Source organism: Anomaloglossus baeobatrachus, chromosome 1 (assembly GCF_048569485.1).
Source record: "Anomaloglossus baeobatrachus isolate aAnoBae1 chromosome 1, aAnoBae1.hap1, whole genome shotgun sequence".
NCBI classification, from domain to species: Eukaryota; Metazoa; Chordata; class Amphibia; order Anura; family Aromobatidae; genus Anomaloglossus; species Anomaloglossus baeobatrachus.
This window is the reverse complement of record NC_134353.1, coordinates 840,911,073-840,939,061: the sequence shown is the minus strand read 5'-3', so window position 1 is coordinate 840,939,061 and position 27,989 is coordinate 840,911,073. Positions and strand designations below refer to the sequence as shown.

At 43.0% G+C, this 27,989-nt stretch overlaps 1 protein-coding gene across 1 annotated transcript in view; it reads left to right on the top strand.

The window, feature by feature from the left end:
* ATG10 (autophagy related 10) overlaps positions 1–27,989 on the top strand; it is a 321,978-nt gene that overhangs the window by 213,406 nt on the left and 80,583 nt on the right. Inside the window, exon 5 of the mRNA XM_075342003.1 lies at positions 12,675–12,772. Within this exon, the coding sequence (XP_075198118.1) occupies positions 12,675–12,772 (98 nt within the window). The remainder of the gene's footprint in view (positions 1–12,674; positions 12,773–27,989) is intronic.

Genomic DNA, 27,989 nt, shown 5'->3' with positions numbered 1-27,989 from the left:
CTCATCCCTTATCAATGGCTAACACATGTATCGAAATCTTTGTAAAAAGCAAAATTATTGTACACATATTGTAACTGAGCCACGTCAGTACATTGGTGTCATTGTTGCTCTTCAACTAGGGGTTTGACCTAACGAGGTCACAGTTTGCATGGCATTTGTATATTCTTTTCATGCTTGCATGAGTCATCTCTGGACTTTTCTAGTTTAGTCTCACAGTCCAAAACATGCGATGTTAGGAATAGATACCGTATTTTTGTTTTATACTGTTGTGTGGTATTTTGATGGTGACATAATAAACAGTAAAGAATGTTTTTGTGTATGTATTGTAGGGAATCAGCTCTGGTAGGCGATGGCAGGGACGCAGTCAAGAGGCATACATGAGTTTACAGTCCAAATAGGGTCAGTGTTTTATTCACACTTGACAAAAACACAAATGTAAAAGTCTTACCTCAGAGCAGAGAAAAAAAGGAAAAAGACCAGCTTGGCATACAACACAGCAAAAAGTACCAGTCCATTCAGATATGGGTTTTCTTTTCCTTCAACACAGACAGACTTCTTCAGTTCTCCAGCCCATCCACCCTCACGCTGAGAAGTTCTGGCTTTCTATTTCATAGAATGGTAGAGTTGGAAGGGACCTCAAGGGCCATCGGGTCCAACCCCCTGCGAGTGCAGGCTTTCCTACTTATGCTGTGCTTATTACTCCTATTTATGCTGTGCTAATCATACACCTGTGCTCATCAGGCGTTGCCTCAAAACCTGATCGAGCAGAGAAAGTCCAGGCCAGGATTAACCTCTTCTCTGCTGCTCACCAGTGCAAAAGGGACAAGCTAGGAGGAATATAGCTCCCATCAATCACCATACCCTTTACTGCATCACGATATATATTACATGATGTAAAGTTATAGAAGCTTTCAATAACTGCTGGAATATCAACTACATTCTGAAACGAAAATCTGGAGCGGAAATTGAGCAGTAATGTGTGTAGGTTGTAGTTTGGAAGTTCTAGGAGTACAATTATGGCAATCCATCCATTCACTCAGGCTGGTGTAAAAGGCAGCTTGTACTCTGCTGGGATATAACAGGGAATGTAAAAATCATCAGGATCCCGCAGATTATTTTTAGTAGAATTTCAGCTGCACATTTAGCTACACATGAAATCTTCCTTTTGCTATGATCTAGTGTAAATATAACTGTATCCTGGTAGAGTACTAGTTTTTGGCCTGTGCGATGTACAACTGCAGCCCTATCTTTGCTGTAAGTAATGATCTAGTGTAAATGTAAGCCATAATTTGTGACATTGTCTAGGTTTAGTATTAATAAATGTGTTTAAAAATTGAAATCTGTGCCCATATTCAGTAAGCCATGGCCACTCTTCTCTGCACCAGTACAATGATCAGCTGATTTCTACAGCTCTGGAGCCTGACACTCTTGGTGTTTGTACCAGAATAGAAGACTTTCCCGTCCTTGGTATTGCACATAAATGTCTCATGTTCTCGAGTATGACAGCTGCCCTTGGTTGTGGTCCCCGCTCATAGAGTGGGTGGGGGTTGTCATAATGAGAGACTATTACATTCAAAAGAGCCATAATATGTTCACACATGACTGCACGATCCACATACATTAATTGTGTTGATTATGAATAACTTGCATATGAATTGTGTCTCTTATACACATTTCTTTACATATATGAATCCTTTGCCAGTGATTATGCATTTCATGACAATAGTGATCGTAAGAAATCTTTCTCATTCATGTAACAGCATACTGCATTTGCATATAGCAATATTTTTGTTAATATAAATATATATATATATATTATTTATTATTATTATTATAGCGCCATTTATTCCATGGCGCTTTACAAGTAAAAGAGGGTATACGTACAACAATCATTAACAGTACAAAACAGACTGGTATGGGAGGAGAGAGGACCCTGCCCGCGAGGGCTCACAGTCTACAGGGAATGGGTGATGGTACAATAGGTGAGGACAGAGCTGGTTGCGCAGTGGTCTACTGGACTGAGGGCTATTGTAGGTTGTAGGCTTGTTGGAGGAGGTGGGTATTGAGGTTCCTCTTGAAGCTTTCCACGGTAGGGGAGCATCTGATATGCTGAGGTAGAGCGTTCCAGAGTATGGGGGAGGCACGGGAGAAATCTTGTACGCGATTGTGGGAAGAGGAGATAAGAGAGGAGTAGAGAAGGAGATCTTGTGAGGATCTGAGGTTGCGTGCAGGTAGGTACCGGGAGATTGGGTCACAGATGTAAGGAGGAGACAGGTTGTGGATGGCTTTGTATGTCATGGTTAATGTTTTGAACTGGAGTCGTTGGGCGATGGGAAGCCAGTGAAGGGATTGGCAGAGTGGCGAGGCTGGGGAATAGCGGGGGGAGAGGTGGATTAAGTGGGCCGCAGAGTTTAGGATAGATGAATGACTTTTTTTCTACGGTTTTTCTACAAGAAAATGCCATGGCAGATGACATGACCAGTGATACCATAAATTCACCCTTGAATATTACCTGCTTAACCCAGCAGGAAGTACGCCGCCGCCTCGAAATCACTAAGGTTGACAAATCTCCGGGCCCGGATGGCATACACCCCAGAGTACTACAGGAATTGAGGTCTGTGATAGATAGACCATTATTTTTAATCTTCTCAGATTCCTTAATAACAGGGTCGGTACCGCAGGACTGGCGCATAGCAAATGTGGTGCCAATATTCAAAAAGGGGACAAAAACTGAGCCGGGAAATTATAGGCCGGTAAGTTTAACCTCTACGGTTGGTAAAATCCTTGAGGGTTTCTTGAGAGATGCTATACTGGAGTATCTCAAGAAAAATAACCTTATGACAGAGTATCAACATGGGTTTATGAGGGATCGATCCTGTCAAACTAATTTGATCAGCTTCTATGAAGAGGTAAGTTCAAGCCTGCACCAGGGAAATGCAGTGGATGTTGTGTATATGGACTTTTCAAAAGCTTTTGATACGGTGCCACACAAAAGGTTGGTACATAAAATGAGAATAATGGGGATAGGGGAAACTATGTGTAACTGGGTTAAAAACTGGCTCAGTGATAGGAAACAAAGGGTGGTTATTAATGGTACGTACTCGGACTGGGTCTCAGTTCATAGTGGGGTACCACAGGGGTCAGTATTGGGCCCGCTTCTTTTCAACATATTTATAAATGACCTTGTTGGGGGCATACGGAGTAGAATTTCAATATTTGCAGATGATACTAAACTCTGCAGGGTAATCAATACAGAGGAGGATAATTTTATATTACAGGGAGATTTATGTAAATTGGAGGATTGGGCTGAGAAGTGGCAATTGAAGTTTAATGTAGATAAATGTAAGGTCATGCACTTGGGTAGAGGAAATAACATTTATGATTATGTACTTAATTGTAGAACACTGGGTAAAACAGACACAGAAAAAGACTTGGGTGTATGGGTGAATGGTAAACTTCACTTTAGTGGACAGTGTCAGGCAACTGCTGCCAGGGCTAATAAAATAATGGGATGTATTAAAAGAGGTATAAGTGTTCATGAAATAAATATAGTTCTACCTCTGTACAAGTCACTAGTGCGACCACACTTAGAATACTGTGTACAATTCTGGTCACCGATATATAAGAAGGGCATAGCTGAACTGGAGAGGGTGCAGAGAAGAGCGACCAAGATTATTAGAGGAATGGGTGGGCTGCAATACCAAGACAGGTTATTAAACTTGGGGTTATTTAGTTTGGAAAAACGAAGGCTTAGGGGGGATCTAATCACAATGTATAAATATATGAGGGGACAGTACAGAGACCTTTCCAAAGATCTTTTTACACCTAGGCCTGCGACTGGAACACGGAGGCATCCGCTACGTCTTACGGAAAGAAGGTTTAATCATAATCACAGACGAGGATTCTTTACTGTACGAGCAGTGAGACTGTGGAACTCTCTGCCGCATGATGTTGTAATGAGTGATTCACTACTAACATTTAAGCAGAGCCTGGACGCCTTTCTTGAAAAATGTAATATTACCAGTTATGTATATTAGATTTTATGACAGGGTATTGATCCAGGGAACTAGTCTGATTGCCGGATGTGGAGTCAGGAAGGAAATTTTTTCCCCATTGGAACTTGTTTGCCACATTGGGGTTTTTTTTGCCTTCCTCTGGATCAACATGTTAGGCTACAGGTTGAACTAGATGGACTAAAGGCTACTTTACACACTGCGATATCGGTCCCGATATCGCTAGTGTGGGTACCCGCCCCCATCTGTTGCGCGACACGGGCATATCGCTGCCCGTGCCGCACAACATCGCCCAGAGCCGTCACACATACTTACCTGTCCGGCGACGTCGCTGTGACGGGCGAACCGCCTCCTTTCTAAGGGGGCGGTCCATGCGGCGTCACAGCGACGTCACTGAAACGTCACTGAACCGCCGCCCAATCGCAGCGGAGGGGCGGAGATGAGCGGGACGTAACATCCCGCCCACCTCCTTCCTTCCTCATAGCGGCCGGGAGGCAGGTAGGGAGAGCTTCCTCGCTCCTGCGGCGTCACACGCAGCGATGTGTGCTGCCGCAGGAACGAGGAACAACCTCGTTACTGCTGAAGTAACGATAATTGGGAATGGACCCCCGTGTCGCCGATTAGCGATTTTTCACTGTTTTGCAACGATGCAAAATCGCTAATCGATGTCACACGCAACGGCATCGCTAATGCGGCCGGATGTGCGTCACGAATTCCGTGACCCCAACGACTCCGCATTAGCGATGTCGTAGCGTGTAAAGCCCGCTTTAGAGTCTCCCTTCAACCTTAAAAACTATGATACTATGATACTATGATAGATTGGAGGGGTGCAAGAGTGTTGGAAGGGAGGCCAGAGAGCAGGGGGTTGCAGTAGTCGAGGCGGGAGATGATGAGGGCATGCACTAATGTTTTTGCTGATTCTTGGTTAAGGAAAGCACGGATCCGGGAGATATTTTTGAGTTGTAGTCTGCATGAGGTGAAGAGGGCTTGGATGTGTGGCTTGAAGGATAGAGCAGAGTCAACAGTTACTCCAAGGCAACGAACTTGTGAGACTGGGGCGAGTGAGCAACCATCAGGTTTGATGGAAAGGCTTGTTGGAGGAGATGAGTGAGGAGGAGGAAAGACAATGAACTCTGTTTTGTCCATGATAAGCTTTAGGAATCGTGCAGAGAAGACGGATGAAATAGCAGACAGACATTGTGAAATTTTGGTTAGTAGAGAGGTAATGTCAGGTCCAGAGAGGTAGATCTGTGTGTCATCGGCATAGAGATGATACTGAAAGCCGTGGGACTCTATGAGCTGTCCCAGGCCGAAGGTGTAGATGGAGAACAGCAGGGGTCCAAGAACTGAGCCTTGGGGGACACCGACAGATAGGGGGCGAGATGAGGAAGTGGTGTGAGAATGGGTGGGAGATGCTGAAAGTTCGGTCGGTTAGGTATGAGGATATCCGAGATATGTCCAAGTCTGTGATGCCCAGAGATGAGAGAATCTGTAGAAGGAAGGAAAGGTCTACTGTGTCGAAGCCAGTGGACAGGTCCAGGAGGAGGAGGATAGAGTAGCGTTGCTTGGCTTTGGTGGTTAGTAGATCATTGGTGACTTTGGTTAGGGCAGTTTCAGTAGAGTGATGTGGTCAGAAGCCAGATTGTAGCCGGTCAAAGAGGAAGCAGGAGGAGAGGTATGAGGACAATTCAAGATGGACATGCTGTTCCAGTAGTTTTGAGGCATAGGGGAGAAGGGATATGGGGCGATAGTTTGACACAGAGGATGGGTCAAAGGAGGGCTTTTTGAGGATGGGTGTGATTGCGGCATGTTTAAAGCATGAGGGGAATACACCACTTGTTAGTGATAGGTTGAAGAGATGGGTTAGGGCTGGGATGAGGACTGCGGTGACGTTGGGGATGAGATGCGATGGGAGCGGGTCAAGTGCACATGTGGTTAGATGTGATCTTGAGAGTAGAGTGGAAAGATTGTTTTCTATCATGGTGGAGAAGCTAGATTTGGAGGAAGAGGGCTGAGTAGCTATGATGAGGGGCTGTGGTGATTGTGGGCCAAAGCTTGCTCTGATGTTGTCAATCTTCTGCTTGAGGAAAAGATGAGAGGAGAGGGAGGTGGTGCTGGGGGATGGAGGAGAGAATTGAAAGTGTTGAATAGCTGTTTAGGGTTGTGAGAGAGAATCTATGAGGGATGAGAAGTAGGTTTGTTTTGCAGCAGTGAGTGTGGACTTGAAAGTGGTGAGGGACTCTTTATATTCAATGAAGTGCTCAGTGGAATGAGACTTCTTCCATCTGCGCTCAGCAATTCTGGAAGCCTGTCTCAGTTGTTTAGTCTGACTCGTGTGTCAGGGTTGCCTGTTGATTGTGCGGGTTTTGGTGTGTGTGAGGTGGGCAGCTGAATCGAGAGCTGCAGAGATTGTAGTGTTGTATAAAGTTGCAGCAGCAGCTGCATCGTGTAAAAATGTAATGTCTGTGAGAGGGAGAAGGGACTGAGAAAGTGCGTGTAAATCAAGGTGTTTGATATTTCTGCGAGGGTGTGAAAGTTTGTGGAGGGGGGTTGTGTACTTGGAGAAGAGAGGGAAGAGAATGTGAGTAGGTTGTGGTCAGACAGCGGGAGAGGCGAGTTAGAGAGGTTAGATAGGGAACAGAGGCGAGTGAAGATGAGGTCCAGCATGTGGCCATCTTTGTGAGTAGCTGCAGAGGACCATTGGGTGAGACCGAAGGAGGAAGTGAGTGTTAGAAGTTTGGAGACAGATGAGTGGGAAGTGTCAATGGGGATGTTGAAATCACCCATGATGATGGTGGGGATGTCGGTGGAAAGGAAGTGTAGTAGCCAGATGATGAAATTATCAAAAAAGGCAGTGGCTGGCCCTGGAGGGCAGTAAATGACAGCCAGTTGAAGGTTGGAGGGGGAGTAGATGCGTACGGAGTGCACCTCAAAAGAGGGAAGAGTAACAGAGGGTGGTAGTGGAATTAGTGTAAAGGAGCATTGGTCGGACAGGAGCAAACCAACTTCTCCACTATGCTTGTTACTGGGGCGGGGGGTGTGCCAGAGTTGGAGACCGCCTTAAGAAAGTGCAGCAGGAAAAGCTGTGTCAGAAGGGGTGAGCCAGGTTTCTGTGATGGCAAGAATGGAAAGTTTATTAGTGATGAAAAGATCATGAATGTAGGAAAGTTTGTTGCAGACAGAGCAAGCATTTCATAGAGCTCCTGTTAGTGGGACTGTGGGAGCGGGGGCTGGGTGGATGGGTATGAGGTTAGAGAGGTTGCGGAAATTTGTGATAGGTTGTGGATGAGGGTTTGAAGTGACAATAGGGATGTGGTGAGGAGGGATTAGGAGAGATATCTCCAGTAGTGAGGAGAACCAGAGAGAGTGTTAGTAGGTGGGAGCAGGCGAGGCCATGAGATGGTCGTGTGTGTCTGGAGACACTGGGTGAAATGTGGAGGAAAATATGTGAGGGGAAGGTGAGATGGGTGGGGGGGATGGAGGGAGAGATGAATAGTTCATTACTGGGTTTAGGGATCAGAGGGGACAGTAGAAAGTGAAATAATATAGAGGTGAAAGAGAAGAAAAACAAACATTGTTTCCAGTTTAGTTGCCCCAATATATTCATATACAAGTGCAATCAGCTGTGAAGGGGTGGGATGCAGCAAGGACCTCTTGATCATTTAATCAAAGAAGGTCATAAAAGGAGGTTAGGGAACAGAGGGGGAAGAGGTCACAGTGACGAGTTGGAGCATGCCAGGGAGATATTGAAGCAAAGCGAGAACAGGTCATATATTTTTGGGAAAGTAGAGTGGATGGTTTAACATGCCAGGTATTGGCACACACAGCAGAGCAAAGGGGAGATCAGTTCAGCTCATGGGAAAGTAGAGTGGATGGTTTAACATACCTGTGGGAAGATAGACATGATGATTAGATGATGGCAGAGAAGTGATGATAGATGACCAAGTGTATCATAATAATATATCTGGCCTAATTCAATGCATCATACTTATATGGTGCATACTTGTATTGGTGCAGACGATATATATATATATAATTTACTTGTATTTTAAGCCTGATTATGTTATTGTGTTGATTTATAGTTCTGATGAAGGCCAAATAGGCTGAAACGTCAATTAGACACATGCAACAGATTGCATTTTTAAAATAAATTTGTTATTGTACCGCATAACATTGCCATGCTACCTTCTTTTGAACATTCAAAGGAGCTGGACAGGCATTTACTAGACAAGACCACCCATTTAAAGAGTAAAAGACTGGCAATTAGCCCTCTATTGAATACTATACATATACCAAGGATAGGCCATCAATAATGAGATTGGTGTGGGTTCAACACCGTCATGATGAGCTATTTGCAGCACTGGCAGCAACCATATATAAGCATCCTGCAGATCTTGTAAACTACAGCTTTATAGACTGTGTAGTGAGCAGTTTTGGGTAATGCAGCTCAGCAAATAGGAGCTGAGTTGTAAGGCTGGGGCCGCACGAGCACTAGTGCAAGTGCATTGCATGACACTCAGTTCCTGCTCTGCTGGAGATTAACCCAAGCGTCATGCCATTGGGATGCAATCCTGCAATCACAGCCGCGGAGGACTGGGCGGGCGCTGTGGAGGAGAGGAAGCGACAAATCTCCCTATCTCCTCAATTATCAGCTGATGCGTGTATTGCACTGCACTCCGGTGTAATGCGAGTCCAGTGCAATGATTCTTTTAGACTTGTATAGGAGAAAACAAATCGGATTCCACCTGCAGCATGCTGCGATAGTTTTCTCAGTCCGATTAGGCCCCATAGCGTAACATTGGTCCGAGTGGAATGCAATTTTTTTTATCGCATTCCACTCGCTCTGTTTTGCTCGCCATGTGTTTTTAACCTAATACCCAACCTACCAAAACCTCTCCTACCTGTCTGCTTCATATTCATGTACATATGGGATCATTAGTCCAATGTGTCCACAACTTTTTGTGTTTTAGTGTACATACAAATTTAGATATCAATCTCTAAGAAGGACCACCATTTTGACTTCTAAACCAAGATTACTTTTTATACCTGAAAATTTGCACTGCTCCACTGTTTCAAACTGTCTTGATTTAAAGGGTTATTCTCAGAATAAATGGTTAAAATTGCAAAGTTGTAAAAGCAAGCATTTGCTTGTTAGTAAAAATCCTCTCCCTTTTTAAGAATATAGTTTTCATTGAATTTTTTTCTGCTCATTCCCCAACTTACTGGCCACAAGTGCCAACAATGCAGCTGGTGCAAACTGTCAATCAAGCAGCAGGTCTTCACCCCTATCCCCCAGCAAGCAGGAAGCTGTGAGATAGTGGAGCAGTTTGTACCTGAAAAATAAAGATGAAAAAACCTCTTAAAGGAAATCTGTCACCAGGTTTTTGTTACTGCATCTGAAAGCAGCATAATGTAGGGGCAGAGACCCTGATTCCAAGAATGTATCATTTACTGGACTGCTTGCTGCAGTTTTGATAAGTCAGTTTTTCTGTAGGACATCTACCAGTTGTCTGGATGCTGAGCTCCATATAACCCCACTTTTACCACTGATCAGCAGCCGAATTTTCCAACACCAAGACACAATATTAAATGCGCTGCAGGATCAGCAGGCCCCATGATAAAGGCTGGGGCTGTAAATATTGAAGAAACAACCACTCACACACCTATCATTCATGGAGAGGTTGGCTGCCTAGTATTACAAATACACACAGATGAAGGTTGTATTAAATGCCTCTTCTACAGATTTAGTGCACAGTGCCTGGCTTTCAGGCAGAGGCATAGCTGGGGGATCAAAACTTCTTATAGGGCCCTGGTTAGGATTACAGTGGCGCACCCTAATTGTGGATACAGAGGAAACTCACCAGATGACCAGACTGAAAATACGTCTGTTACGGCTGTGTCACAGGTGACAAACGGTCATGTGGTTTCTGGCCATAGAAGGTCAAAGCATTTGGCTGCACAGAATGCATTCTGACTTTCCATTGTTCCTGCTGTCAGTATTTATTAGTATTGGTAGCTTTACTGCTGTATTTATCTCTCCCACTTTTGGACCCCGCAGGAGCTCGACTTCCACCCAGCTGCTGATAATCAGTACTCGTATACTGAATAGAAGGCGGATGTGCAGTACCCGGCCGTGGCTGACTCAGCAGCTTTGGAACTGAGCATTTCTAGCCATCTGCTGCTGCCAGTGGCACTGAGAACAGCTGATTGATGTAGGTGTAAAACTGATCAGATATTGATGACCTATCTTAAGGGTAGGATATCAATGATAAAGTAGTGGACAACCCGTTTAAAATAAAAAAAAAATTATATACTGTACTTACCTAAACCAGGATCCCGATGAGCCCTCCTGCAAAGCACGGATGCATGCATAGGATAGCAATGACGTCACCGCCCTGGCACTCACACATCCTGTGCATGCGCCGTCGCTCCAGGCACTGCTATGCTCTTCAGAACAGAGAGCGGGTAATGCAGGGAAACCATGTCTCGCAAATTCCTACACTAGAACCAAAAGAAACTCATCGATAAGGACATAAAATTCAAAAGACCTCACAGAAAAATTTACCAACAACAAGATAATATTAAATATTATTTTTGGTTCACATTTTTCATCATTTGCAGGTTGGAGCCAGGCCCTTTAGTGTTGCTTGAGCAATTAGGGTGCCTGTCCTTGTGAGATATGCTGATATAGTGCTGGACAGCCCCCCTGATCTAATAGTGAGGGGGTCACTAATAGGCTGTAAGCCGTTCACTGTGCATTACATCGGTGTGACTGGCGTCCTATACAGTGCAGGCCAAAAGTATTGGCACCCCTGCAATTCTGTCAGATAATACTCAGTTTCTTCTTGAAAATGATTGCAATCACAAATTCTTTGGTATTATTATCTTCATTTAATTTGTCTTCAATGAAAAAAAAAAAATAATTTGTCATAAAGCCAAATTGGATATAATTCCATACCAAACATAAAAAAGGGGGTGGACAAAAGTATTGGCACTGTTTGAAAAATCATGTGATGCTTCTCTAATTTGTGTAATAAACAGCACCTGTAATTTACCTGTGGCACCTAACAGGTGTTGGCAATAACTAAATCACACTTGCAGCCAGTTGACATGGATTAAAGTTGACTCAACCTCTATCCTGTGTCCTTGTGTGTACCACATTAATCATGGAGAAAAGAAAGAAGACCAAAGAACTGTCTGAGGACTTGAGAATCCAAATTGTGAGGAAGCATGAGCAATCTCAAGGCTACAAGTCCATCTCCAAAGACCTGAAAGTTCCTGTGTCTACGGTGCGCATTGTCATCAAGAAGTTTAAAGCCCATGGCAATGTGGCTAAGCTCCCTAGATGTGGAAGGAAAAGAAAAATTGACGAGAGATTTCAACGCAAGATTGTGTGGATGGTGGATAAAGAACCTCGACTAACATCCAAACAAGTTCAAGCTGCCCTGCAGTTGGAGGGTACGACAGTGTCAACCCGTACTATCCGTCGGCGTCTGAATGAAAGAGGACTGTATGGTAGGATACCCAGGAAGACCCCACTTCTTACCCCGAGACATAAAGTCAGGCTGGCGTTTGCCAAAACTTACCTGAGAAAGCCTAAAACGTTTTGGAAGAATGTTCTCTGGTCAGATGAGACAAAAGTAGAGCTTTTTGGGAAAAGCCATCAACATAGAGTTTGCAGGAAAAAAAAAGAGGCATTCAAAGAAAAGAACACGGTCCCTACAGTCAAACATGGCGGAGGTTCCCTAATGTTTTGGGGTTGCTTTGCTGCCTCTGGCACTGGACTGCTTGACCGTGTGCATGGCATTATGAAATCTGAAGACTACCAACAAATTTTGCAGCATAATGTTAGGGCCCAGTGTGAGAAAGCTGGGTCTTCCTCAGAGGTCATGGGTCTTCCAGCAGGACAATGACCCAAAACACACTTCAAAAAGCACTAGAAAATGGTTTGATAGAAAGCACTGGAGACTACTAAAGTGGCCAGCAATGAGTCCAGACCTGAATCCCATAGAACACCTGTGGAGAGATCTCAAAATGGCAGTTTGGAGAAGGCACCCTTCAAATCTCAGGGACCTGGAGCAGTTTGCCAAAGAAGAATGGTCTAAAATTCCAGGAAAGCATTGTAAGAAACTCATTGATGATTACCGGAAGCAGTTGTTTGTAATTATTTTGGCTAAAGGTTGTGCAACCAAGTATTAGGCTAAGGGTGCCAATACTTTTGTCTGGCCCATTTTTGGAGTTTTGTGTGAAATGATCAATGATTTGATCTTTGTTTAATTCTCTTTTGTGTTTTTTCATTGCAAGCAAAATAAATGAAGATAATAATACCAAAGAATTTGTGATTCATCAGCATTTTGCAGCTGTTCTGCTTCCATCTTTTTTATGGGGCTGCTGCATCCTGCAGTGCATTAATATTGTGCCTTTTTTCTGTAAAGGGACTAAGTATCAGTAAGGTTTCTTTTCATGTATTCGTGGTATGTGTTTGGTGGCTCCTTCTTTCCGTCTTATATTTTCTTCAATACAGAAGACCACATGAGCGTTTTCACACACATTACCATTTGCTCAGACACAACAAATAGGCTCCAGGTTTTCCCGTATGGTTGCTCCTTATAACCTACTATTTTTCTGATAATGTTTTATGTTTTGCTGTTGTCTCTTTAGATGGAACACCCCTAACATTAGACGCAATATGGGACAGAGTGCATGACAGCTATAAACCTCGGCTTCTACATGGACCATGGGAAACTATCACTCAGCAAGTAAGACTGACAGGTTTTCTATCTCCGTGCATTGTGCGGTGGAGAATATGCTCCTTACCAGGGTTTAATAAGGGAATGTCAACATTTTCTCTGTTGCTCTCTAGCATCAAACTAAAGACCTGTGCTGCAATGGAGCAACTGTCCGTCTCTTAAATGTCACACTAGAAATCTCTGTAAAAGGTCAAAAATATATTATGGGTATGTGCCCTAGGGATGTATATATTAATGCTTTATCTTACCAGTTTATCAAGTTTTTACACACCTGATTGCACATAAGCTATATACTACACTGACCCCTAAAATGCAGATTTTTTTTAACTTTAAAATGTCCTCAATGAACAACATTGCACAATGTGTCCAGCATCTACTACTTCTGTTCTATGTGTGCAATGTATGTTTTCAATGCCCTCATAGTATATGTACAGTATGTATGTGTGTGTGCCTTGGGTAGGATTGACACCTATGGAATCGCAGACCACTGGGGTGCATTTCTATTTATTGTGCTGTATATTGCATTGTATAGAACACACAAAATATTCCCAAAATATTTTATTTGTATTATAATAGATAAAAACTTATTGTGATACCACACCATTTAGTGCATAATGAACAGTACAGCAATCGGTTTGTCTCAAGGGACCAACTTTTTGGCCACCCCTGATCTTGAATATCAAGAACAGGGTGAACAGTAGATGATTTGACAAATTGATGCAATTTACAGATAAAACATTTCCGGTTCACACAGGGTACAATATACATATCACACCAAGTCAGACTTAACTTTGAAGCTTCTTAAGTGATTCTGGTGGCACGTTAGTGCTGAAATAGTATATCACAAACAGAAGTAATAATCCAGAAGCGTCCACAATTGGGTCACAAGGCGTTGGATATTTAGTCCCATAAACAATATGGTGAACCGCCGACCATTAATTTGGATTATAGATGTCTCCACTTGACGCGTTTCCCCACATAAACATGCGGTTCATCGGGAGGCTGGGAAGGTAAGTATAGTCTATCAGCATTCAAACAAGTATAGATAGAAAAATATACATAGATACAGAGTATATACACAAAACTACACCAAACATGTGGAAGAGAGACAGATTATACCACTCACTTGTTAGAAAAACAGATATAGTGCATGCAAGTCCATGGCGCCGTTAAACCAGATCTTCTTGGAGATAGGGATACCTACGAACGGTTGCCATCTGATCCAACCAAGACATATATTGACATTCTACTTTCTATATTGAGTAACGCTAAACAAAATAATTTAATATCATCTAATCAGTTTGAATTCCTAATGCCTCGATGTCCAGTCATCCCTGTATTTTATGCCCTACCTAAGGTGCATAAGGGCCTAGACCCTTTGAAGGGTAGACCCATTGTGGCGGGAATCAATTCATTGTCCCAGAATGTTGGTATTTATATTGATAGGGTACTCAGGCCTTTTGTTATGTCCCTACCCTCTTATGTGCGGGATACTCCTCATCTTCTGCAGATTCTGGAGGACATCGATGTAGGCCCAGGTACCATCTTGGCCTCCATCTATGTCGAGGCCTTATATAGTTCTATTCCCCATGACCTAGGAATTCAGGCGGTGAATTTTTTCCTAAAAACAAGATCTATCGACTGCATCAGACATAATGCTCTTATTGAAGAGCTACTGTCCTTTACCCTCCATCACAATTATTTTTTATTTAACACCAAGTACTTACACCAGCTCAGGGGTACAGCTACTTGCCACCAGAATCACTTAAGAAGCTTTAAAGTTAAGTCTGAATTGGTGTGATATGTATATTGTCCCGTGTGAACCGGAAATATTTTATCTGTAAATTGCATCAATTTGTCAAATCATCTACTGTGCACCCTGTTCTTGATATTCAAGATCAGGGGTGGCCAAAAAGTTGGTCCCTTGAGACAAACTGTTTGCTGTACTGTTCATTATGCACTAAATGGTGTGGTATCACAATAAGTTTTTATCTATTATAATAAAAATAAAATATTTTGGGAATATTTTGTGTGTTCTATAGGATATATATTATTCCCTAGGCCTTAGAGCCATAACTACTTGATACTGTATATTGCATTGACAAAAAAATAATAATGTCAAGATTATGTGACGATGACCATTCACTACATCCAGTGGCATGCAAACGTTTGGGCACCCCTAGTGAAAATGACTGTCATTGTGAACAGTTAACCCCTTCAGCCCCGGGGCACTTTCAGTTTTTGCGTTTTTGTTTTTTGCTCCCCTTCTTCCGAGAGCCGTAACTTTTTTAATTTTCCGTCAATCTTGCCATATGAGGGCTTGTTTTTTGCGGGACAAGTTGTACTTTTAAATGAAACTATAAGTTTTACCATATGGTGTACTGGAAAACAGCAAAAAAATTCCAAGTGTGGAAAAACTGCAAAAAAAAGTGTGATGGCACAATAGTTTTTGGGATGTTTTATTCACGGTGTTCACTATATGGTAAAAGTGATGTGTGGGTATGATGCCTGAGGTCGGTGCGAGTTTGTAGACACCAAACATGTATAGGTTTACTTGTATCTAAGGGGTTCTAAGGGGTTAAAAAAAATTCACAAGCTTGTCCAATAAAAGTGGCGCACGTTTTGCGCCATTTTCCGAAAACCGTAGAGTTCTCATTTTTTGGGATCTATGGCTCAGTGACAGCTTATTTTTTGCGTCTCGAGCTGTCGTTTTTAATGGTACCATTTTTGCGCAGATGCTACATTTTGATTGCCTGTTATTGCATTTTGCGTAAAACTTGCGGCGACAAAAAAACGTAATTTTGGCGTTTGGAATTTTTTTGCCACTACACCGTTTACTAATCAGATTAATTGATTTTATATTTTGATAGATTGGGCATTTCTGAACGCAGCGATACCAAATATGTGTATATTTATTTTTTAACCCTTTAATTTTCAATTGTGGGAAAGGGGGGTGATTTGAACTTTTAGGGTTTTTTTTTAAACTTTTTTTTACTTTTTTTTTATTTTATTAGTCCCCCTAGGAGGCTATAGCGATCAGCAATCCGATCGCTCTTATCTATCTACTGATCACAGCTATACAGCTGTAAACCGCAAATTCAGTCACTTCCTGTTTCTCTCTGCTCCCGGCCGAGGGAAAACGAAAGTGAAACTTCATAACTGCAGGCGTCATCACATGACCCTGTGCTACGATGGCAACTACCGAAAGTCACGTGATCACTCACGTGACTTCCGGTGGGGGCGGCGGTAAGTAAAAATCATTGCAGCGCGCATATAGCTCTCGCTGCCAGACTTTGGATGATAAGGGGAATGTAAGGGGTTAATGTTACGGGTGGAATGCGATTCCACTCGTAACATGCAGGCACACATGTCAGCTGTTGAAAACAGGGGGCGGGGCTTAACGGGATACGCTCCATGATGAATATATTCGTCCATGGTCGTGCAGGGGTTAAGCAAGTTGAAGATGAAATGATCTCTAAAAGGCATAAAGTTAAAGATGACACATTTTCTTTGTATTTTAGGCAAAAAAAATATATATATACTGTATTTTCATTTTAAAAATTACAAAAAGGAAAATGGGCTGATACAAAAGTTTGGACACCCTTGGACATTTGTGTGGTCCGCTAACGTTGACCAAAGTTTCAGACCTTAATTAGCCTGTTTGGATTATGGCTTGTTCACTATCATCGTTAGAAAAGGCCAGGTGATGCAAATTTCACAGCTTTATAAAATACCAGCCTCTTCTACTCATGTGTCAAAAAACAGCAGCCATGGGTTCTTTTAAGCAGCTGCCTAGCACTCGGAAAATTTAAATGTCCTTAGTTCGAAATGTAATTAGGAAATGGCAATTAACAGAAACAGTGGAGGTCAAGATTAAATCTGGATGTCCAAGCAAAATTTCTGTGGGATCTGCTCATAGGATTGCTTGAGAGACAAATCAGAACTCCCTGCGTGACTGCAAAAGATCTTCAGGGAGATTTAGCAGACTTTGGAGTTGTGGTACATTGTACCACTGTTCAGAGACACCTACACAAATATGGCCTTCATGGAGGAGTCATCAGAAGAAAACCTCCCCTGCCTCCTCACTATAAAATTCTGCATCAGAAGTATGAAAAAGAACATCTAAACGAGGCTGATGCACTTTAGAAACAAGTCATGTGGACCAATAAGGCTAAAATAGAACTCTTTAGCCACAATGATCAAAGGTATGTGTGGAGAAAAAAGGGCACAGAATTTCAGAAAAATAACATCTCGCCAACCATTAAACATGGGGGTGGATCTGTTATGCTTTGAAGTTGGGTTGCATCCAATAGCACTGGAAACTGTTATGGTCAAGAGACCGCAAAAGATCTTGCAAAAATCCCATAAAAAATGTAGAAGATAATATACAAGAGTAGTTGGAAACTTAGCTGGCTGTAATCCACTGACTACACAAAGACAACTAGAAGTAGCGGTGGAGCGTTCCTAACATACCTAGACGCCTCTTCACCGTCGGAGAACTACTAACCTCAAAAATGGAATAAGGAATTCTGACTTGCCTCAGAGCAGCCCCAAAGGAAAGTCAAAAGCCCCCAAACTATAAGGACGGTGATGTAAGAAAAAACACACAGATGGTAGATATAAAATTAAGCAAAGTGAGGCCCTTCTAGCTAGATACAAAAGTATAGGATAGATTGCTGGTTGCAGCCAGTAAAAACCCTGAATAATACCAACACCTGATAATCAAAAATTCCCTAAAAGATCACACGATCTTCCTTCCACTATATCAGGAACTCTTGTGCAAATACATTTAAATAGAAAATGCAAATATAATACAAAACAACTACAAAAACACATGAGATACAAAAATACAAAACTCCTTATCAAACAGTGAGTAAGAACTCCCTCTCTTGCTGGGAATAAATAGTCCTCCACAAATAGTTCTGGAAGAGCACTTATTCACTTGCAAGAAACAAAAAGGGAATATTCTCAAACACATATTTAGAAAGACATAGATTAAGCTGAAATGCCCTTCAGTGCAAATTCAGTCTTTAACCAAGCCCAGAAAACAAAATATTTATCAGGCATAGCTGCAGACTCAGGATGACATGGAAACAAAACCGATGCAAAGGAACGAAAAACCGCTGTGAAAATAATTTCTGGAGTATCCAAAAAAAAGGCAATACAAAACCTACAGGGAAAAGCAAAAGCCTAAAGGCTGGAGGACAAATTCAGGACATCTTAACATGGAGAAGAAACAATTATCACCGGTAAAGGTTAGACAGAGACTGCCTTCCTATATCCCCCCCAGGCTTGACTCCATAGGCTTTCTGAAACAGCAATAAATGTCCAACACCTGTATGAGCGACAGTTGCAGAATCAGACTCACTACCAGCACTAGCCACCTGAGGGAGCCCAGAAACACTCCCGGGAACAGCACCATATCTGATGATATTCACAACAGGAAACATTTCACAATTAGAGGGAAGTATGGATTCAATAAAATTTCAACAAATTCTTGATGCAAACGTAACACTATCTGTAAAAAAGCTCAAGTTGAAAAGAGAATTGCTTCTACAAATTGAAAAATGATCCTAAACTAACGTCCAAATCCCACAATAGACTACATCAAAAAGTGCAAGCTGAAGGTTTTACAATGGACCTCACAGTCCTCTCATCTGAACATCATTGAAAATATGTGGCTAGACATCGAAAGAGTAGTGCAGATGAGTCAGGAATCTCACAGAACAGGAGGACTTTTCCAAGGAAGAATGGATACAATTCTCTCAAACAAGAATTGAAAGACTCTTGGCTAGCTACAAAAAGCGTTTTCAAGCTCTGATACTTACCAAAGAGGGTGCTACTAGGTACTAACCATGCAGGGTGCCCAAACATCTGCATTGGCCCATTTTCCTTTATTGTTTTAAAATGTAAAAGATGAAAAATAATAATATATATTATTTATATTTACCTACACAATACAAAGGAAATGTGTCATATTTAACCTTATTCCTTTTAGAGATCACATTATCTTCATCTTCCTTAACTGCTCATAATATGAGTTTCTTTGACCAGGGATGCCCAAACTATTACATGCCACTGTACATGTACAGTTGAAACCAGAACACACCATCTAAAAAGACACATCTGCATGTTTTTCTAACTATCTGACATAAAAACAGAATAAACCTTTCCCATTTTAGGTCAATTAGGAACCCAAATTATTAATATTTGCTAAATGCCAGAATAATGAAAGAGAGAGAGAATGTTTTATGGCATTTTCATAACTTTCTGCAAAGTCATAAGTTTAAATACATTAAGTACTATGCCTTTAAACAATATGGGATAGCCCATATGATGATATCATGTCTTTGGAAGGTTTATTGGCAACATCTGAGTTAATTAGAGACACACCTGTGGATGTATTTTAATGCACACCTGAAACACACTGCTTCTTTGTGTAGCATCATAGGAAAGTCAAAAGAAATCAGCCAAGATCTCAGGAAGAGAATTGTGGACTTTCACAAGTCTGCTTCTTCCTTTTGTGCAATTGCCAGATACCTGAAGATGCCTCGTTTATCTGTACAAACATTTATATGCAACTACAAACAAGATGGGAATGTCCAGCCATCATACCATTCAGGAAGGAGACTGGTTTTGTGTACCAGAGATGAATGTGATTTTGTCAGATATGTGCAGATCAACCCAACAACAAAAGCAAAAGATCTTGTGAAGATGCTGGCGAAAGCTGGTAAGATCGTGTCATTATCCACAGAAGCCTATACAAAAAAATAAAAAAGCCAAATTAATGTTTGCAAATGCACACAGGAACAAACACCTTAATTGTTAGAGACATGTCCTGTGGTTTGACGAAACTAAAATTGAAGTTTTATTATCATAATGACCATCGTTACATTTCAACTGTGAAACATGTGCTGGGTGGCAGCATCATGTTGTGGGGTTGTTTTTCTTCAGGAGGGACTGGTGCCCTTCACAAAATAGATGGCATAATGAGGAAAGAAGATTATGTGGCAATACTGAAGCAACATCTCAAGACATCAGCCAGGAACTTAAAGCTTGGGCAGAAATATGTCTTCCAAATGGACAATGACCTGAAGCATACTGCCAAACTGGTTACAAAGTCGCGTAAGGATAGCAAACTCAATGTTTTGGAGTGGCCATCACAAAACCCTGATCTCAATCCTATTGAAAAGGCAAGCGTGAGCAAGGCGACCTACAAACATGTCTCAGTTACTTACATTCGTTCTATCAGTAGGAATAGGCCCAAATTCCTACCAACTACTGTAAGAAGCTTGTGGAAGGATATCCAAAACGTTTGACCCTAGTCATACAGTTCAAGGGCAATAGTACCAAATACTAATGAAATGTATGTAAACTTCTGACTTTGCAGAAAGTCATAAAAAGGCCATAAAACATTCTCTCTTTTTCTCTCTCATTATTCTGCCGTTTGACAAATATAAACAATTTTGGTTCCTAACTGACCTATAATGTGAAAGGTTTATTCTGATTTCATGTCCGATAGTGAGAAAAACCTGCATATGTGTCTTTTTAGATAGTGTATGTAAACTTCTGCTTTCAACTGTGTATACACTTTGGTATGAAGGATGGTGAAGGGCAGCTTGTACACTCAGTCTTTGTTAGCAATGTGCTAAGCGAGGGAGGTAGGAGGTTATAAGCGCTTAGCTTGACCAGCATTCAGAATTGGAGTTAAAGGGAACCTATCAGCTAAATCATGCTGCTGGTTACACCATTAGTCAGGTATATTTTTTTCTGAAACGCTTTGGAGTTTCAGAAAAGATATAGTTGGAGAGATAGGAGACTAGTCCAGTCCTGCCCCCAGGTAGAATTTTTCAGTGCTACTCCAGGTGAGTGACACATCTCAGCACTGGGAAAAGTCGCCCAAGGACCAAAGGTGGAGACAAGACTATTTTGAAATTGACTTGCTTTTCTCTGAAACTCCAGAGAGATTCAGAGAAAAATATACCTGGCTGCAATGATTGGGACAGCATGATTCAGCTGAAATAGCTGAGCCTACAAAAAAAGACTACTAAACATGAGGATTCAGAAGCACTGTTATATTTTTTGAGCTGGATGTTCACTGAAAAGATGGGAAAGACGGTCTAAACATTGCAAAATGATTTTCAACTCTGCCTATAGTAGTTCTCTGAGTGTGGCCACCGAGGCATTCTGATGACCATACTGAGACCTTCTTAAGGCGGTGTCACACGCGATGATATATCGTGTGATTGCATTGGCGATCGCACCCGCCCTGGTCGTTTGTGCGTCACGGGCAATTAGTTGCCCGTGGCGCACAAAATCGTTAACCCCCTTCACACGTACTTACCTCCCTAACGACGTCGCTGTGAGCGGCGAACATCCTCTTCCTGAAGGGGGAGGGACGTTTGGCGTCACACAGTGGCCGCCCAATAGAAGTGGAGGGGCGGAGATGAGCGGGACGTAACATCCTGCCCACCTCCTTCCTTCCGCATTGCCGGCGGCCGCAGGTAAGCTGCAGGTCATCGTTCCCGAGGTGTCACACGTAGCGATGTGTGCTGCCTCGGGAACGATGAACAACCTGCGTCCTCTACAATCAACGATATTTTAAAAAGGAACGACGTGTCAACGATGGACGATTAGGTGAGTATTTTCCATCGTTAACGCTCATTCCTTGCTGTCACACGCAACGACGTCGCTAACTATGTCGGATGTGCATCACAGAATCCGTGACCCTGGCGATATATCATTAGATCCGTCGTTGCGTGTGACGGGGCCTTTACAATAACCCTTCATAGGGTGATTTTATTGGGGAAAACTGCTAACATTTGGGCAAATACAGTGTTACATAAATACATGATATGTCCTTGGGTGAATGGCTGTCCATGTAATACAGAAGAATTCAGATCTACCACAACTGTGATTGCTTGTACAGATATTATTTTTTTTACCTTGTTGACTCTAATAGACCCTACAAGTACTTAACATTCATGTACTTAAGTTTAGTGTGCTTAAGCAAAGCTATTGGGGTAAGAAGACTGTACCACACTCCAGCCTTGTATTTATTTGCATCTGTTTAAAAGTACACAAAATCAATTACCAGCAAACAGCTGCTTTCCTATGTCTCAGTCTCTGTAGGTCTTTAAAGGTGGCTTTACACACTGCAACATCGCAAACAACATCGCTGTAATGTCACCGGTTTTGTGACGTTATAGCGACCTCCCCAGCGACATTGCAGTGTGTGAAACACATCAGCGACCTGGCCCCTGCTGTGAAGTTGCTGATCGCTACAAATCGTTCAGGACCATTCCTTGGTCCTTTGTTTCCCGCTGTGCAGCAAAGTCTCAGGGTGTAAAGGGGACTTTACAGCGACTTCGTTAGCAACTTCCCTTTCAAAAAGCTGCTTTAGGCCTGCAACACACATCTGTTTAAAACGTGCGTGTTTGGTCCGTTTCCGTACATACCGGAGATACTACCAAACGTGCACATATGTTTTTTTATGTTTAAAGGCACACGTGCGTGTTATTTGATCTTCCGAGAAATGTCCGTGTGTGATGCAAAATGTCGTTACTACATGTCGGTAGACAGAGTAGCGGGATGAGAATGAACTCGGGTGAACTTCACCCGACTTCATTGTCATGCCGCGGCTCTGTTTGTGTGCCGTGTACTGATTAGCTGTCACCTGTGAAGGATTCACCGGTGACCGCTAATCCCCCGAGTGACTGAAGCGTCCCCCCTTCTCTCATACTCACCGATCCCCGATCACCGGCGCTGCACGGCGTTCACACTGCTCCGGCGGCTTTTTCTAATTTGAAAAAGCCGGCCGCTCATTAAACAATCTCGTATTCCCTGCTTTCCCCGCCCACCGGCGCCTATGATTGGTTGCAGTGAGACACGCCCCCACGCTGAGTGACAGGTGTCTCACTGCACCCAATCACAGCAGCCGGTGGGCGTGTCACTATGGAGTATAGAAATAAATAAATAAATAATGAAAAAAAACGGCGTGCGGTTCCCCCCAAATTTAATACTAGCCAGATAAAGCCATACGGCTGAAGGCTGGTATTCTCAGGATGGGGAGCTCCACGTTATGGGGAGCCCCCCAGCCTAACAATATCAGTCAGCAGCCGATGGCCCATAGCTGCAAATAAATCCTAGAGTAATCATGTCAGGCGTCTCCCCGAGATACCTTCCATGATTAATCTGTAAATTACAGTAAATAAACACACACAACTGAAAAAATCCTTTATTAGAAATAAAAACACAAATACATTCCCTGGTTCACCACTTTAATCAGCCCCAAAAAGCCCTCCATGTCCGGCGGAATCCAGGATGGTCCAGCGTCGCATCCAGCTCTGCTGCATGGAGGTGACCGGAGCAGCAGAAGAAACCGCCGCTCCTGTCACCTCCACGCAGCAAATGAAGAGAGCCGCGTGATCGGCTGAGCTGTCACTGATGTTACCTGGATCTAGCGGTGGATGCAGCGGTGGCCGCGGGTAACCTCAGTGACAGCTCAGCTGATCGCGATACTCACCGCCGCTCCGGTCAGCTCCATGCAGCAACTGAGGTTAGTATCGCGATCAGCTGAGCTGTCACTGAGGTTACTCGCGGCCACCGCTGCATCCACCGCTGGATCCAGGTAACCTCTGTGACAACTCAGCCGATCACGCGGCTCTCTTCATTTGTTGCGTGGAGGTGACAGGAGCGGCGGTGTCTTCTGCTGCTCCGATCACCTCCATGCAGCAGAGCTGGATGTGACGCTGGACCATCCTGGATTCCGCCGGACATGGAGGGCTTTTTGGGGCTGATTAAAGTGGTGAACCAGGGAATGTGTTTGTGTTTTTTATTTCTAATAAAGGATTTTTTCTGGTGTGTGTGTGTGTTTATTTACTGTAATTTACAGATTAATCATGGAAGGTGTCTCGGGGAGACGCCTGACATGATTAATCTAGGACTTATTGGCAGCTATGGGCTGCCAATAACTCCTTATTACCCCGATTTGCCAACGCACCTGGGCAAATCGGGAAGAGCCGGGTACTGTCCCAGAACAGTCGCATCTAATGTTCCCCATCCTGAGAATACCAGCCTTCAGCCGTATGGCTTTATCTGGCTGGTATTAAATTTGGGGGGAACCGCACGCCGTTTTTTTTCGTTATTTATTTATTTATTTCTATACTCCATAGTGACACGCCCACCGGCTGCTGTGATTGGGTGCAGTGAGACACCTGTCACTCAGCGTGGGGGCGTGTCTCACTGCAACCAACCATAGGCGCCGGTGGGCGGGGAAAGCAGGGAATACGAGATTGTTTAATGAGCGGCCGGCTTTTTCAAATTAGAAAAAGCTGCCGGAGCAGTGTGAACGCCGTGCAGCGTCGGTGATCGGGGATCGGTGAGTATGAGAGAGGGGGGGACACTTCAGTCACTCGGGGGATTAGCAGTCACCGGTGAATCCTTCACAGGTGACCGCTAATCAGTACACACGGCACACAGACAGAGCCGTGGCATGACAATGAAGTTGGGTGAAGTTCACACGAGTTCATTCTCATCGCGCTACTCTGTCTGCTGTCTGCCGACAGTTTTCACGGTGGTTTTCACGGATGTGTGTTTTAGGTCTGACAACATCCCCAATGACTAGCTAGGTCGTTCTGCAGGTCCGGATCGCTGTTGCGTCGTTGGCCAGGTCTGCCTGTTTGACAGCTCACCAGACACTTTGTAGCGATCCCGGCCAGGTTGGGATCGCTGGTGGGATCGCTAGAAAGTCTCAGTGTGTAAAGGGGCCTTAACACTTGTATAAACATCACGATAAACAGGAGTGAGGATTCATGGGTTTGTACAAAGGTTGGAAATGACCCTCTATCCATTGTATAGGGGATAACCTCCTAATAGCTGGGGGTCCAGCCACAGACATTCATTCTCATTCTGGAGACATCGGAGCACTTCGCTCAGCTACCTCGTTATTGAGAATGAATGGAGTGGAGGTGTTAATGATCGGCCCTTGCTCCATTCAGAAAGGACTTTTTAGTGCCCCGTTCTTCAGATTGCCAGGGGTCCCAGATGTTCGATTAGTGATCAGTAAATTATGCCATTCTTTTAGATAATGTATCCAAAATATCAGATCCAAATAAAGGATTTTTTCTCTGTTTGTACTTATTTACTTTAATTTACAGGGCGTTTCATAGAGGGGAGTAGATAACGGGAAAACAAATAGGTGGGAAGGTACATTTAAGGCCATGTGCCTACACTGCATTTTTACTGCATGTCAATTCGTTATGCATTTTTTTTCTGCGGATATAATCCACTGCAGTGCACAAACTCGATCACTGCAATGGATTATATCTGTCAGTGCTGCACTCGCAGCACTGACAGTTCGCCTCACTCACCATGCATACAGCATGATGACCCAGGGTTGCTATGGCAGTGATCAGGTCCCTGCGATCACACTACAGGGACTTGATCGCCAGGGAGAGGTAAGCAATCCTTCTCCCTGCCTCCTGAATGCGACATTCAAGGAGTTAAAATACCTGGAGTGACGGGCAGTGAAAGCCGGGTCCGAGCTGTAATATCAGCCAGAGACCTAGTGGTGACTATGGGGATACAGCACAGAACCTCCCGCCAAAAAGAATGGAAAAATGCCAGAAAAAAACCCGCAAAATCTGCACACAAATTTGCTACGTGGGCACATACCCTAAAGCGTCTGTGCTGGGTTTGAACAGTCATTCTGTGCTGACAGACTAGAAGGAGGCCTTAAAATTGGAGAAAGATGCAATTTTTTGTAGTAAGATGTATTACAAAGTTTCCTCTCTTCATTAGTGCTATAGGTTGCCAACAAGCTAAGCTCAAAACATGTTTGAAGGATGGATGAGGTTATACTAATAATAAAAACTATCCTCATTTTACACGTCACAGTATAGAACACTAATGTCATTATTACACTACAGTATATTGAGATGTTTATGTCACAGTCTTTATAATTCATTAAGGTATTTCAGTGCACTGATATAAGATGTTGGCTGGATGCAATTTTTGTGAAAAGTGGCCTAGAAAAAAAAATGAAAAATCCGGTTATCAGCCCTGCTACCTAGTCTGCTGCGCTGCTTAGAGGACAATAAAATGTGTGAGTCCTGGGAAATGTAAGGAGGAAATATAAGGGATTTTCAGCCGCTGCTCTGCTGTGAAGTACTTGACACTCTTCGTGAGGCAGCGCTGCACATGCTGATGTGTGATGTCTGCCATGAGAATGATTATGCTGTAATGCACAGAAACACTTGCTCCAGCCGCAGTAAGGACCCACTGTGTGCTGTGAAGGAAAGACGCCATAGACAAGGAGGCTTGTTTTATATAACAGTCATTAAACTGATGATTTTTCTTTTTAATTAGAATTTCTATCGTAACAGTTATGAAGGAAAAAGCATAAAAGTTAAGTAATTAAAGATGTTGTCCACTACTTTTATATTGATGGTGTTATGATATTAATAGGTCATCAATTGTGATCGGCTGGGCTCCAACATTTTGCACCCCCACTGATCAGCTAATTTCAGTGCCAAAAGTGTCTTTTGATTGTGGCCGTGGCTGGGTTCTCCACATCCACCTCCCATTCAAATCAATAGGAGACTGATGTGCAGTACTCAGCCGCGGCCAGTATTAGAAGACTGAGCATTTCCTGCCACCGGCACTGAGAACAACTGATAGGCAGGGGTGTGAGATGTCGGACCCTTGCCGACCAGATATTGATGACTTATCCTAAGAATAGGCCATCATTGTAAAAGTAGTGGATAACCTCTTTAAAGGAATACGTCACAGATCACATGGGAGATATGGTTTTAAGGCACAACCTTAATTGTAATGTGTTGCGGAATATGTCGTTTCTATTCTTGAGTATTGCAACTCAGCTTCTTTTGAAGTAAGGCTAAGGACACAAGGGCATTTAGCATCCAATACAAGAGCATCGGGTGCGTTATGCTAATGGACCCCGACTTCTGCTGTGCTGCGAGTGTAAGCCAAGGCCCCGGCTTCTGCTGTGCTGCGAGTGTAAGCCAAGGGTCATTATACTGTGATGCGATTCTTCAATCGGAGCACAGCTGCAGAGGAGAGGGAGGGACTAATCTCCCAATCGCCTCCATTATCAGCTGATGCGATTATCGCACTGCACTCTGGTGTCATCCGAGTGCAGTGCAATGTTTCTCTCGCACCCATAGACTTGTATGGGTGCGAGAGAAAACAAATTGGATTCCACCTGCAGCATGCTGCGATTGTTTTTTTTGGTCCGATTAGGGCTGAAAAAAAATGGCTCATGGACCTCCATAGAATAACATGGGTCCGAATGAAATGCGATTTTTGGTTTTTTTTTATCACATGCTACTCTCTGTGTGTTCTTAAACTAATATTTATTAACTTATATAGTACTATTAATTCCACAGCACTTCACATAATCAGTAATACTATCCCCATTGGGGCTCACAATCTAAATTCCCTATCATTATGTCTTTGGAGTGTGGGAGGAAACCGGGGGAAACCCTCACAACACGGGGAGAACATACAAACTCCTTGCAGATTTTATTCTTGGTGGGATTTGAACCAAGGACCCCACCGCTGCAAAGCAACAGTGCTAACCACTGAGCCACCGTGCTGCATCAGTTTAGTCTTGGAATCAAGATTTGATGCACCTTGCTTGGTTTCGCCGTTCCAGAGTCTCTGGGCATCTTACACCAGTTTGTTGCTTACATTCATTGCTGAATTAGATCATGGTAGAGGCCTAATACCTTGCCTGTCAGTGTAGCACTGATGGGCGCTGCAATTGTACAGTGATTTATTTCAAAGCATTGTGGAAGCAATTACTGCTTTAAGTTCTCTAGGGGGGGAAAAATAAAGTAAAATTAAGTTTAGTAAAGCATAAGGAAAAAAGTTTTCCCCTCATTACTTTTTTTTAAATAGTTTACTATTAAAAAAAACACATTTGAAACAATTATTCATAGAAAAAAAAGGCAAACTGTTGTTTTTACTGCATGGTAAACAGAAAAAAATATTAATGAAATTGTTGGTTCGCAAAACACACGCCCTAAGGTTATGTTCACACATTGTGTCTTTTTGCAGCTTTTGTTTTTTGCATTTTTGCATTTATTAGTTTTATGGAAAGAAATACAAATGAAAAGCTGCTTCTTACAGTACCAGCAAAATCTGAGATTCCAGAAATCTCATACACACATACGGTATCTGCTTTTTGTTTCCTGATTGAAAA